The 13,256-nt window shown below is 41.1% G+C and overlaps 1 protein-coding gene across 3 annotated transcripts in view; it reads left to right on the top strand.

Moving 5' to 3' along the window:
* rbfox3a (RNA binding fox-1 homolog 3a) overlaps window positions 1–12,694 on the top strand; it is a 400,829-nt gene extending 388,135 nt beyond the window's left edge. For all 3 annotated transcript variants that reach the window (XM_054741306.2, XM_054741305.2, XM_054741309.2), the window contains 3 exons: window positions 692–750; window positions 3,162–3,240; window positions 5,386–12,694. In XM_054741306.2, the coding sequence (XP_054597281.1) occupies window positions 692–750; window positions 3,162–3,240; window positions 5,386–5,430 (183 nt within the window). In that variant the 3' untranslated portion in view covers window positions 5,431–12,694. The remainder of the gene's footprint in view (window positions 1–691; window positions 751–3,161; window positions 3,241–5,385) is intronic.
* Window positions 12,695–13,256: the final 562 nt, after the last annotated feature.

Genomic DNA, 13,256 nt, shown 5'->3' with positions numbered 1-13,256 from the left:
TGGGAGTGGAATTGCCTCGGCCCCGCCTTGTTTTCACGCGCAGGCCGTTGCCTCTCAATCGGACGGCTTTCCCCTTGAGTTTAAAAATGAATGAAAACATGCATTATTAAAAGCCACCTATCTGCCGCATGGACACAGATGGGCACACACTCCTGTGGCACTAACAGAAAAACAGTGGGAGAACAGCTTCATTTTTCAAAGAGAGTAATAGCAGCACTCCACAATGAGGGCTTTAATTCCTTCCCCACTCTGGCAAATGAATACAGCGGCCCTGACTCCCCAACGGTCCGACTGTCTTCTGCCTTCTTACTTCATTTGTGAACCAAGGGGGTCGTGTAAAGGAAAAAGGGGATCTTCAATAATGCAGCAGCAGAAAGTCAGTCTGAAAATGTGTCTGAATTTGGGCTGGTGCCTCACGTGGCCTCTGTGATGCTGCTGGTGTGACAAAAGAGCATCGCTCATTCCCCTATTGCCACCTTCCTCCTACCACCAAACATGTAGCAGCGCCCTCTGGTGTCTTTAGGGGAAGCTGCAGCTGGGCTGTGTGGGCTGATAACCAAAATACTGTGCAGTGACATTTAACTATTAAGGCAATTTAAGCTGTCTTGTTGTTTTCTGGTGTATTAGAGTTGTAACCTTTCTCCGTGCAGGTTCTGCTTAATCACTAATTAATACTCTGGTATTTTAACAGGGCGGCTATGCAGCATACAGATTTGCCCAACCCACCACCACCGCTGCTTACAGTGACAGGTAAGAATCACCCTCATTCAGCTCCACAAAGCATCTCTTTTACTACATAAAAAATCTGAATGTTTCAAATTTATAAGGATGTATGGAAACCATAACCCACCTTGCAGCTGCTCTGGGTCTGTTGAACCGTTAAAAAACTTATTTTTCAAAGAGAACAAATCCTGCAAATGTTATAAACAATCCGAGGTCCACATTTTGCACCAAGGATTAAGAAAATACACAGAAACTTGTTGCAGAGCTTGCAGAACGAATATTTTTCATCCGCGGCGGACAGTGGGGAATTAATAGTCATCCTCCAAATGTAGGATAAAATGATGGAAGCATCTATAATGTGTTGCGAGCGCTATCTTTGGTAACAAGAACTTTACTGACTGGTGCAGAAATAGTTGAGGACTGAAGGACTAGCAAAAGGTGCTTTTCATAATTAGTGTTTTCCCAACAATAAGGAACATATCTGAGGGCCAAACGTACACCGTGATGAATGGTGGCTGCTTCCTCAGCATTTTATAATATTGTGTGAAGGTTATTTAGGGTTTCCTGAGGTTTTCTGGCTCTAATTTTATCTCATCCATTAGGCATGCTACCGTATTCTTTTTTAGCTCGAAGCTAAAGAACTCGCGCGCATACACACACACACACACACAGAAGACTAACTTTGTTGGACTGGATGAGAAAAGCTATGATATATGTCGTGACTCTCTGCTAGTGATGGGAGACTGGGTATATCACTGTGGTATTTATGAATGGCCTCAGGTCTGTGACAGGGGGTGGGAGATAGGGGTTGGGGTGGGGGTGGGGGGGTATATGGACAAGAAGGAGCTCTATCACTTCTGAGTGATGTCAGTCTGGTTCAGGTGTGCTCTGTTTGAGGAGGCATTGCTGATTCATTTTGGCCCCTGAAAGCTGTTGTCAGCCGGGATCTGGGCTGGTTTGGGAATCTAATCTGGAAAGGATTGAGCATGTCACTTGTGATAACGTACACCCTGCCTGAGAGCCTGAAGATCATATCGATAATGTAAGATTTATCAGGCCTCGCTGCAGCTCGAATTATGAGCAGCCGTGCTCGGAGAGAGCAGAAATTGGACAGTGGCCTTTTTTTCTTTCTCCGTGTGATTTAATTCCTGTTTCTCTTGCTCATAGTTTTCTCCGAGATTTAATATAATTCGCACTCAAGTTGTTTGTTTTGCTTTGTTTGTTTCCCTTTGAATAAGTGGTCATGCCCATTGGATCAATACAAGTTTGTCTGTATTGTCTCAGCAATACCTTATCGGACTTATCTGTGGAGCAGTCGCACAATCATAGAGAAGAGGTCACCGGGGCCGCGGAAGGCGTGTGAAACATTTATTATGTGAAAAGGCCACGGTGCTCACAGGCTGCATTACCAAAGCTCTTTAAGTAACTAAACCGAGATTATTGGGGAGGCCTTCTGAGGAGGCAGCCGCGCGGCTAGGTACCAGTCGGCGCCGTTGAAGCTCTGTGACATTGGACAGGGTGGTTGACCCGCTGCTCATCACCGCCACTCTGGTGAGAGTCATTTTGTAGACACATTATCCTTACAGGGCCGGCGGGATTCGGTGCTCACTGAAGATAAAACGACCACAGAGACTCTCCCCTGACCATCTCACGGCACCGGCCTGCTCCCCCAGGAGACCAAACAACCACTCTGGTTCTACGTCTCGTTCACTGACCTTGGGTGCTGCCGGACGTAAATGAGCAGAGCCACAGTGACGTCTTATGTAACTCAACACATCTCATGTGAAAGACATGAATGCTACATGTCGTGCTGTTCCCTCTGAGAGAATTTCTTCCTCTCTCCACTTTACTCCTGGTTGATTTGGTGCCCTCAGTCCTTGGCTGGGTGTGCCTTATCTTCCCTGTGCAGACCCTCATTTGCAAGCAAGCACTGAAAAGAAGGAAAAAAAAACAGAAGGAATAATGTGAAGTTGAATAAATAAATAAATAAATAAGGCAGACACATCTTGTCCTGTCTCAGAAGGAAATTGGAAGGATTAGTTCCAAACCAGCAACAATGAAAAGACAAGGGCGTGAGCCCAGTGTGCAGCCTGGGTAAACAAGCACGGGTGGAAAGAGCAAGCCCTCCAGCTCCTACTGCATTTCCCTCCTCGCATCCTTCTTTTGCTGTCTCTCGCTGCTCATTACCTATTCCATCCACCTAATCAAGGTGACAATGAGAAGAGTAGTATAATTCACCAACCTTTGAACTTCCCTTTGTGAACCACCTTGTATAATGCAGGAAGCCCAGGAGGCCGAGAAGGGAAATAATTGATAGTGTTAGAGACTTGAAAGAGACGACTTGAGGGGTTGAGCGTTAAACAAGCATGCATAAATGTTCTTCTCTGCTTGTCAATGATGGATCAATGGCCGTGTTCTCTGTGCCTCTTCCTGTGCAGCTATGGCAGAGTCTATGCAACAGCAGACCCCTATCACCACACGATTGGCCCTGCTGCCACGTACAGTGTGGGGACCATGGTAAGTCCGAGAGCGCCGCCCGGTTCTGACTGCACCCTGTCTCAAACATCATGACACTAACGAGCACACACTTTGAAATAAAGGCCAGAGACTGAAGCAGTCGCTGGTTTTTATTCATGTATTTTTCATTTATTTAGTTTTTGTCATGCTCTCTGGCACACCCTAGTGGAGCTGAGCTGTACTGTGAAACCCCCGGCATGTGGAAGTTGACTCAGACATTTAGTGCAATAAACGTATGTTATGCCACACAAGCTCACCTCATGCATCACTGATTTGACTCAAGCTCCTCCTCTATTGAGAATGATCACTGCTGTGTTTGTTTGTTTCATTTGAACCTGAACTTAGCATTTCCATGCTTTTTCTTTTCATTTTACATCATTCAACTCGCTGTCAAGTGAGTTTGATCCCCTTTTATTTTCCATTCAGTCAAATCCGAAGGGATGAAGTTCAACTGTTAATGTCTGTTTTTAGCTAGCTTTTGCAGCTACTGTAACATCAAAGATGAAAAGATAATAAATAAAGCAGCTTATTTTTTTCATTATTTTTGCAAATTTCTCTTTGGTTTTGTTTTAAGGCGGGGGGGGGGGGGGGGGACCAGCCTCACAGACCAAACGTAGATATTAAGGACCATCAAATGCATGCAGCAGCGTGCCGTGGGACATAAATGAGAGAGCAAGACGGAGGGAAGGAGTTGTCTCACCCTCTTCTACTGCCCACAGCCTTGATAGGAGGCGTGCTCTCTGCTAGACAAATGACTCACATTTACCATTCCGGCATGCATGCGATTTTTCAACAACAAGGAAAAATAAAGCTTTCAGTTCCCCGGTGCAGCTGCTAGCTAAAAGCTTTCATTAATTAGGACATTTCTTTCTCCCTCTTCATTTACTTAATTAAAATGTGCTTGTATGTTTTTTTTTTATTTATTATTCTTTCCTCTTTCCCTCCAAATTTCCTTCCATGTCTCTCACACTTAAATCGTCCTCTCAGTTAAAGTAGGATCTGGCCCCAAAAATTATCTGAGCTATCGCTGTGTGTGTTGGGAGCATGGGGAGCTAACACAGACGGGAGAGAGAGTGCAAGAGAATGTGAGTGAGAGAAAGAGAGAGAGAGATGTTAAACGAATAGTAAGGCTACTGGGAGACTCTGTGCGGAGGCCAACATCTAATAAACTCAGGAGCTAAAGAGAAATAACCCGTTTAATCATATTTGATGAATGCTTCTCCAGCAGAGTGCAGTCATTTTTACATTTAAAAGCTATACAGTAACTAGTTCCTCTGAGGTTGGAAACTTCACTCATTTCCAGCTTGCAGACGCGTCTCGTATGGATGAAAGTTTTGTACGAGCAGGAGGACTCCCGGAAATTATAGGCAAAATTACCCTTTGAAGACATGCAGTGGCTTTTCGAGTTGAATTTCTAATTGCAACAGAACAACACAGAAATGAGCTAGGAGCTGTGTGTGTGTGTGTGTGTGTGTGTGCGTGCATGTGCAGGTGTGCATGCACAGGCCCACTTGCATGCTTTATGCGTCTCTGCCCCAGATATGTTGAGCATGGTGCTAAATCTAAGGGTTAATATCCGGCGGTGGTTTGCCCCTGCAGAAAGGTGCAGGCGCCTCTGCTACACAGAAGAAGGAGCTGAGATTAAACCTCTCTGACCTCATTCTGCTTTTGGGTGAATGTCTGATACTTTTATAGCCTTGTAGAGAGTGATTTCCTCCAGTAGGGGGAAAAAATGTTTATTTATTTTTCTTTATCCCCTCTTTAATTATTGTAATTAGATGTAAAAATTCAACCCCACCTTCGGTGTTTATAAGCTATTTTCATTACTGCAGTAATTATTTAAATGTGTTTTATTTTTCTGCCACAGAAATCGCCCCAGCTTAGCTCCAAATCCGCCAACGTAGCTCAACTCTTTGTGACCCTGTTCCTAACACACACTCAGAGCAGTCAGGCAATCGATTCAGCAAAAAAAAAAATTATTGGCATAAATATATCAAACTATCAATCTGCCTCATGACCGTACAGGATGTTATTTCAACATGAAGCATCAATAACTGTAAAGGAAGGAAATCTGTAGAGAAAGAGAATCCAACGAACGCTGTCACCTGAATACTGATTGGTACTTTTTCATCTTTGATGTTGCAGGCTAGCCTATACAGAGGAGGGTACAGTCGCTTCACTCCCTACTAAAAGAAAGAAAAAAAGAGAGAAAAGACAGAGAGACATTGCCCCCAAACAACAATCAAATAAAAAAACTATCTTTAAAAGAAAAAAAATAAACAAATAACACAAAACAAGCAAACACCCGGCCCTTGGTGGAGAGCTAAATCAAACAGAAAGCTTCCAGGTCCACATGCTGAGCCCCTCCCCTGACACCCTCTCAAGCAGATATTTCTACAACAACCTCTTTGATGTCATCATTGGTCTGCTCTTGTTTTGTATTCATTTTGTGCTTCTGGTTTTCTTTTGGGAACTTTTATGCACATGTGCATTATCTTGATTGCTGTATATGGGTGCTGTGTCACCATAACCAATGTGAGCCTACTGCAGCACGCATGATGCATGCTCAGAGGTGTGTGTATGCAGCTGCTGTCGTCTGACTAAGAAAATACTGGGACGTTTCTGTTACATACACACAAAACTAGCAGGAATCCGGTCAATGATGATCAACATGTCATCTAATCCATATTCTAACATGTTAGTTTCTCATAATGTATAGAAAACATTTGGTCTCAATGCTGACTAGCAGGCCTGGTAATTCTTAGTCCAAAGACAGCACTGCTCTGATTGCTTTGTTTTTCTTTTTAACATTAGACTGTCCAACTGTTGTGCACTTGCAGTGAAGCCTTACAAGCTGTACAATGTGGAATGACAGCATGCAGAGTTAAGGGTCACGAAGGTCAGATTTCAGTTTTAGGACTCACAAGGCAGCCCGGGTCTCCTGCAAATCTCTTTATATGCAGCTTTTCTGCAGCACCAGTTGGTTTGGGGTAAACAAAGTGCTGGTAGGGTTGCGTTCAGAGACAACGTTGTATAAGCACAGCCAAAAGGTAAATATCGGGATGAGCATTTGCTTTTCCCACCGGCTGCCTGAATTCACATCTCATCTCATGCTCAGTGGTATTTTTAATATTTTATAGGAGTGATTGGGAGCGAATATGAACCAAATGAAGCATGCACTTTAAGCTGCCTAAAACCGCTTTCAGGGCTGCTGTTCTTGTATTGGACCTTGTTTTGTAAATGTCTCCTCTCCCAGCTCAAACGATAACCCCACAAATACCAGGATTTTTACACTTCATAAGGCTATTCTACAACCACAGAAGGAATTTCAGGAGTTTGCTCTAAAACCTGTAAACACACCTTAGGTCTAAAAGTAGTTCATAGTTTTTTATGCACAAGGATCCGGTGGCTGGTACAGGCGGCATTTTGCTGAGGAGCTAATGTGTAAAGTTTTAGTAAAAAATGAGGAAACATATGAAAAAGTCATTAGAGACTGTAGTGTGTAAATTTGATTTATTAGAAGAATGTTGTAATGGATTATTTTAGATTACTATAAAGCAAATAAATTGGTTAATCAACAGAGAAAACGCTGAATGTTGTTTTTTTACACTGAATTAAAACAGACTGTTTAATGTGGCAGTCCACAGTTTTCCCCTTTTCGGGAATTATGATCTTTAATAAATCTGTGAAAATGATTTTGCCAATAGCGTTAGACATCAGCTTACATACAGGTATCAATCACAGAGCGTGTGCATGCTTGTGGAAGTCCGTTGACTGAGTTTGCGACATTTCTTACAGACAAGTAAAGCCTACTTCACACTGGAAGCATCAGCAGCTCGGAATGGCAGTGGAACTTCAGTGCTTCAAATAAAATCCTTTATGGTCTAAAAGGGTTGATTCAAACTGACAGCAGCACGGAAATTTCCACACACGTCCCAGAAGCTACAGATAGGATCAGGTTCTATTGTTGCCACATGCCGCTTCTGGGAAACGTAATTGTACGCAGTTAACATAGGGCTAGACAGGAAAGACACAGTTTCAGTGTAAAATATCAGGTAAATTTCAAAATAAAAGACTATCGCAGAGATGCTATTTCATATCTGTGTAAATTATGTGAATACATGTGATCTAATGGCTTATTTACTCCCAGCATCTTTTGAGAAGAGCAACAGTGACTACGTTTATATGCAGCCAATATCAGGGTTATGATTGGGTTAAGGTCGGTATTCAGGTTTCTGAGTTGATCAGAATAACCCGTTTACAAGCATAAATAGAAAGAGTTACCCCTAACTTGCATAACCCGATTTATATGCAGACGTTGGGGTAGCGTCAGGACGTATGGACTACGTCAAGACGCAATATGCGTCATTTCCGGTTCTTCTTATTCCGGTATCCGTGAAAACAACAACATGTTTCCCAGTTCAGAAGAGGTAGCGACCGCGTTTGTTTGTGCTTTAGTTTCCTCGTCACTCCAAAAGTGTGGTGCTGTGCCGCGACTCGCCATGTTGCTCCCAACTTGTTGTTTACTTCCGGTGTTCTGGCGCATACAAGACGTCTCGCTACTCAAAAGACCAAGATTCCTTGCGAACAGAGCATGCGCAGAACACACGCTTCGATGGGGATATCCCGGTATGCGTTTACACGACCAAACATTCGGTTTAGAAAAGGGTTACTCCAGGTGTAGTAACCGGGTTTTTAAAAACCCGGTTATGAGCATATCCGGGTTTTTGGCGGTGTTTACATGGCCGTGCGGAACCGGGTTATTGTGAATATTCGGGTTTTAAAAGGGTTACTGGCTGCATGTAAAAGCACTGAGTGTGTTTTCCATGCTTTAATCCTGGCAGTGGAGAGAAACAACATTATAATATCAATCGTGATCTCCTTCGTCTTCTTTTTGGTTTCATGGCGGATGGCTTAAACAAACTGTGACTTTGATGTCTCGGGGGATTTTATGATCTTACGAGTCCAGCGAGGAGGGCGGTGGGGATGCTGCTCCGCGGCTGATACTCTCCCGGTGTAGAACTAAATGGTTCTGCTACCGTTCCGCGCCGCTGATGTTTCCAGTATGCAGTAGGGGTACGTTTTTACCGACTAGAAGGGCACGTTCACGAATGAGAGGCTTTCCTTCCAGATGTTATCAGAGAAGTAGGGAGAGGGGCTTAGGGTGCCATACATTTTTTCGCCTCTAGATGGTGCCCTTTGAGAAAAAAAACTCCAGATTTCTACTTTAAAGACATCACCTTAGATTTCTGAAACTCCTGATTGAAAACCTCAACATGTTTTTGGTTCAATTTCTATAAAACAACTGTTCATACTCTCTACAATGAGTGCAAACAGATGTATTTATCTGTGGTTCCCCAAACCCCAGCTGCAGGTTTTAAAAGAACTGCATATGAAGTGAATTTGCAGCAGACATGGTCACACATTCTCACTAACCTGGACTCACCGTAACACCAAATACGTCTTACATCGACTCACACTCGCCATGATGGCACAGCACGGAGGGCTGTTCCACTAGTCACTGGGATCTTTTCATTAAGCATTGCACAACAATATTTTACCTCAGGATAAACTAACTGAACTTCACAAAGTAGAACACAGAGCTGCTCACTTCTCAGACGGCAGGACAGTTTAGTTTCTAAAACAACCAGCAGGTTTGCAGTCACCTCAAGCTTATTTATACAGTTTGTTTAAGTGAAGACCCCAAGAGAGGCTGATAACATAAGACTGTACTGTTGTTCTTTACTACAACTGCTGTACTATATAGATAGACATATACTGTATAACACATTTTACACTGTATACACACAAAAGTACAGGAAGATGTTTTAAAAAAAGCACCTGAGCATTAGAAGATGCAACGTAGGTATGTGTAGTAGACAAGCTCACCTCCTAGTCAACATACAGTCATTACATTGGCTTCTATTTGTGCTACGTGAGTTGAGATGACCTCTGTGTAGCTACTGTTAGCTGTCAACATCTTAGTGCAGTTATGGAAACTCAAAAGCTTTGACCAATGCTCTTTATTTTACATGTACTCACAGACGTGTTTGTGGTATCAGAAATGTTTGTTGCACTTTATTTTTTTCCAACACTTTCTGAAATGTAACATATTTATGACAAATCTCATATACAGCTAGTCATGTTTAGTCAAGATGTTAAAATGATATAGAGTAATGTTGTATCTTTAAAAAGAAAACCTCATTCCATGAGTCAAGGAGAATCTTTATGTGGGTAATGACGGAAAAATAAACTTTGTTCTTCCTTTTCTATGCTAGTGTGTATGCTCCGCACCATTTGGAGGTTTTATAAAAAGCAAAACAAACTTCAAAAGTTATTTTTATCATTTGCTAACGAGAGAGTTTCTCATATAAACTCTGCAGCAGAGTCCACGAGTGGGTGTGCAGTTAGTGATCACCAACAGTAAGATAGACTGGAATGAAATAGATGTTTTTTTTATCTGAATGTGTGTGCCTGTGTGCTATATACACACATACATGCATCATACATATATGTGTATATAAAAATATATAAATATGCATTAGAATGTTTGACTGTTTGATGGAGAAAGCCGAGGAGGAGATGCAGTAAGTTAGCGTGCTGCGTTCTGAAGTTAGCCAAGGGTCTTGATGACTTCACTTAGAGTCCCTGTAATAACATCACCGCTCTGCTTGCAAAATAATTACAATAAACTATTTTCAAGAAACTGTTTCAGCACAGAACACAGTAGTTTTATTATAAATGAATGTGTCTGTCAAAGTAGTCCTTTATTTTAGCTTCACGCTCATTGTTCTTTATTTACATTCAGTGCAGAACTTCTAATTAGGAATACTCCATGAAACATATAGAGGGATGAATAAAACAATATAACACAAGAAAGCAAAAAGGTGCCCTCTAAATGTCAGATTTGTAACATAACATAAATAAATAGAATTTGGTTTCTTTAACGTTGACTTGGACAGTTTAAGATGCCATGAAATTAATTTTGTAGAACATTTGCAGGAAAAAACATCAAGTCCACCATTGAAATGTTTCATTAAAATGTTAATTTCTGACCCAATAAATCATCCATTAAAATGACTGGAATATAAGATTGTTTGTAGGAAAATAGATGCTGGTCACCCTTATTAATACCTGGCATGATCGTTTAAAGTTGAAGATTATACGTTTACGTTCCAAAAATATCCCGCGAATGGCAAAATCCGCGAAGTAGCCAGCTTTATTTTTTATAATTATAAATGTTTTAAGGGTATTAAACCCCTCACTACACACTATAAACTTTTCTCAGATAGGCATTAAGATGTTCACACTTTTCTCACTTTCAATACGCTGTAAAGAAGAAAAGAAAAAGAAAAAACATGCAAAAGGTCAGTATAGTTTTCTGGTGTATTGTTTTTAGTTTTTCCATAACTAATTTACCAAAGTGAGCAGCCTGAACACTTTATGGGCTGCCTGCATGTTTTTCCCACAACAAACACCGCTAGAACACCAAATGCTGACTATAGCACGGCCGAAGCACCATGACAACAATAAAACTACCAGGTGCACCAGCTCTATGCGTTCGGTTCGGGGCCCACATTCCACTCGTCTCCTGCCCCTGCGCTGCTACCTCTAACCTTTAGACCAGGAGAGACCCAGGATGTGTGCTCACCAAGCAAAGACTTTTCAGATGGTCACATTTAATGGTTTTTCCTCTCAGCGGCAGACATTCTCTCGTTTTACACATACATTGTTCAACTGCTACTGGCACATATGGTTACCACTAGCTTGTTCAAATGGTGGCTGGATCCGGACTCTGATTGGTTCTTTTCTCGTGTCGTCTCCCAATTTCTGATCGGTTCTTTTTTCTGTTTGCCAGTCTTTCACGTTTTCTGATTAGATTTGAGTTAATGTTGATTTTCGTTATCACCATTTTATTTATTGGCGAGAAAAAATATGTGAAATATCGTAGCAGCGAAGGGTGAGCCGCGTTAAAGTGTGGGACTACTGTACTGGTGAACCTGCCGGTAGACAGGAAACATGCATTAGTGGAGTAAAAAGATAAACAGGAATAAGCCCAATTCTACATGTTGGTGGAATTTCTTCCAGGACTAACCCTAAATCATTCATTTGTTCAGGACCACCAGCTTTAATGTTACAAAGCTGCCATCACTTATTTATTTGTGCTCAAATATCAGGAGCGCGTTACTCCTAACACCCGTCCAGACATAAAAAACATGTCAAGAGCTGAACTCGGGCACTTTACGTAAACAATAAAATCTGTTGTTCTGTTAGTTGAGAAGAAACTTAATTAGTTTTGAGAATCTCATCTCTTCAAAGTGTCATTTTACCCTGTAAATAAATTACCGCTTCAATAACGGTTTATCCAAATGATTTGTAATTTACGCTGCTGAAATGGACATTTTAATCCATTATGGTCATCACAGTGTGGTGATACACTAATTCTCTTCTGGTAATTACGCCGAATGCTAAAACACATTAGCATATGCAATGCAATTAAGAGAAAATGGAGATCTGTTTATGAATGTAAGTTATCCCAACAAACATCTCACCCAGAGGAAGGCTCAGAACTTTTTATTTCTGCCTCTAAAAGCGTGTTGTTACAGGGACGAGTCTGAGTGACGTCATCAGGATTTGCTCCCAACAGTCTGCACGGAGATTTGTCAACAGTTTACAAGAAAAAGTTTAAATAGCGTTTATCCGTTTCAGTGTCAGCTTATCAAGGCTTAAATGTTAAAGCTGTATTATTGATTAGCAGTCAGTATTGTAAAGATTATTGCCTTTTATTATGCTTAAAGTAAGTAATGTGAATTCCTCGTACAAAAACCTGATTTTTTAGGTTTGTTTGCTTTCGTTGTATTCCATAACCAGCTTAATATGCAACCAGTCCTCTCTTTGATCCATATGTTTACACTGATTACTAGTAGTGTTGAGATGTTTACATATGAGAAGAAAACACTCTTTATGCATCATTTATATTTACAAGTATTCACTAAGCCCTGATAAGCTGGCAGGTGAGTTTATTATTCCACCTAAAATATTTGTATTAAAAAAACCAAGCAAAAAAGTTGCAGCTCTTGTAAACACATTTAGATGTATACACACACACACACACACACACACACACACACACACACACACACACACACACACACACGACCTACATCACGATTCCCTGAGTAACTGTTTTATATGTATTCCTATATGAAGTGGGGTTATATGTGTATTTTCAATTCAGCTGAACGTTTTCCTCGAATTCTGTCATTTCTATGAGAATATATTGTCTGAAAGCTGTAAAGTAATTTTGTTTTGGGTTAATTTCATAGGTAAAATATTATGATCCCTTTTCTTTATTCTGCAAACATTTTTGTGGTCAGTATGTGACATAAGTAACCTCTGATTGTTTTCTGAGTGTCAGAATAAAACAGTTATAAGAACATTACGTCTGCATTCACACATGGATGTCGGTGCTGCTGTTGTCGTTTTTTCCAGCTTCTGATTTGGGGTTCATGTTTTTTTTTTCATTAGTGTGACCTTTTGGTCTTGTAGGGATTTTTATTTTACTCTTGGATGATTCTAAACAAACAGATAATTAAACATAAGCCCAGTCGAGATACTTTTACACTGTTGTCCTTAATTTAGCTCATTGGTAAACAGAGTCAGAATCTGAATCAGAAGGTTTTATTGCCATAAGTGCGAAAATCACAACGTTAGGAAATTGCTGTGGTACTTGGTGTAAAAAAGGAAGACAAAAATAAGAGGAAGTAACAATATAATCATAGTAAAATAATAATATAAAGTGGCAATACTTAGAGAAGCGGCTACTATATACCAGAGAGTGTAGGTACTAATCAGAGCAGGTGAGTTCAGAAACAAGCACAACACCTGGTCATGTGACTGGGACCAAGCGACTGGAGTGGGCAGTCCTAGGATTGTCGTTCATTAAGCTGAATTCTACTGGAGTCTTAGTGGATAAATTAGCGGTACTTTTAGCCTTTTAAATAACACAAATGACT

This window comes from Nothobranchius furzeri, chromosome 5, assembly GCF_043380555.1.
Source record: "Nothobranchius furzeri strain GRZ-AD chromosome 5, NfurGRZ-RIMD1, whole genome shotgun sequence".
Lineage (NCBI taxonomy): Eukaryota > Metazoa > Chordata > Actinopteri > Cyprinodontiformes > Nothobranchiidae > Nothobranchius > Nothobranchius furzeri.
Note: the sequence above shows the minus strand (reverse complement) of the source record. Positions and strands in the feature narration are given on the sequence as shown.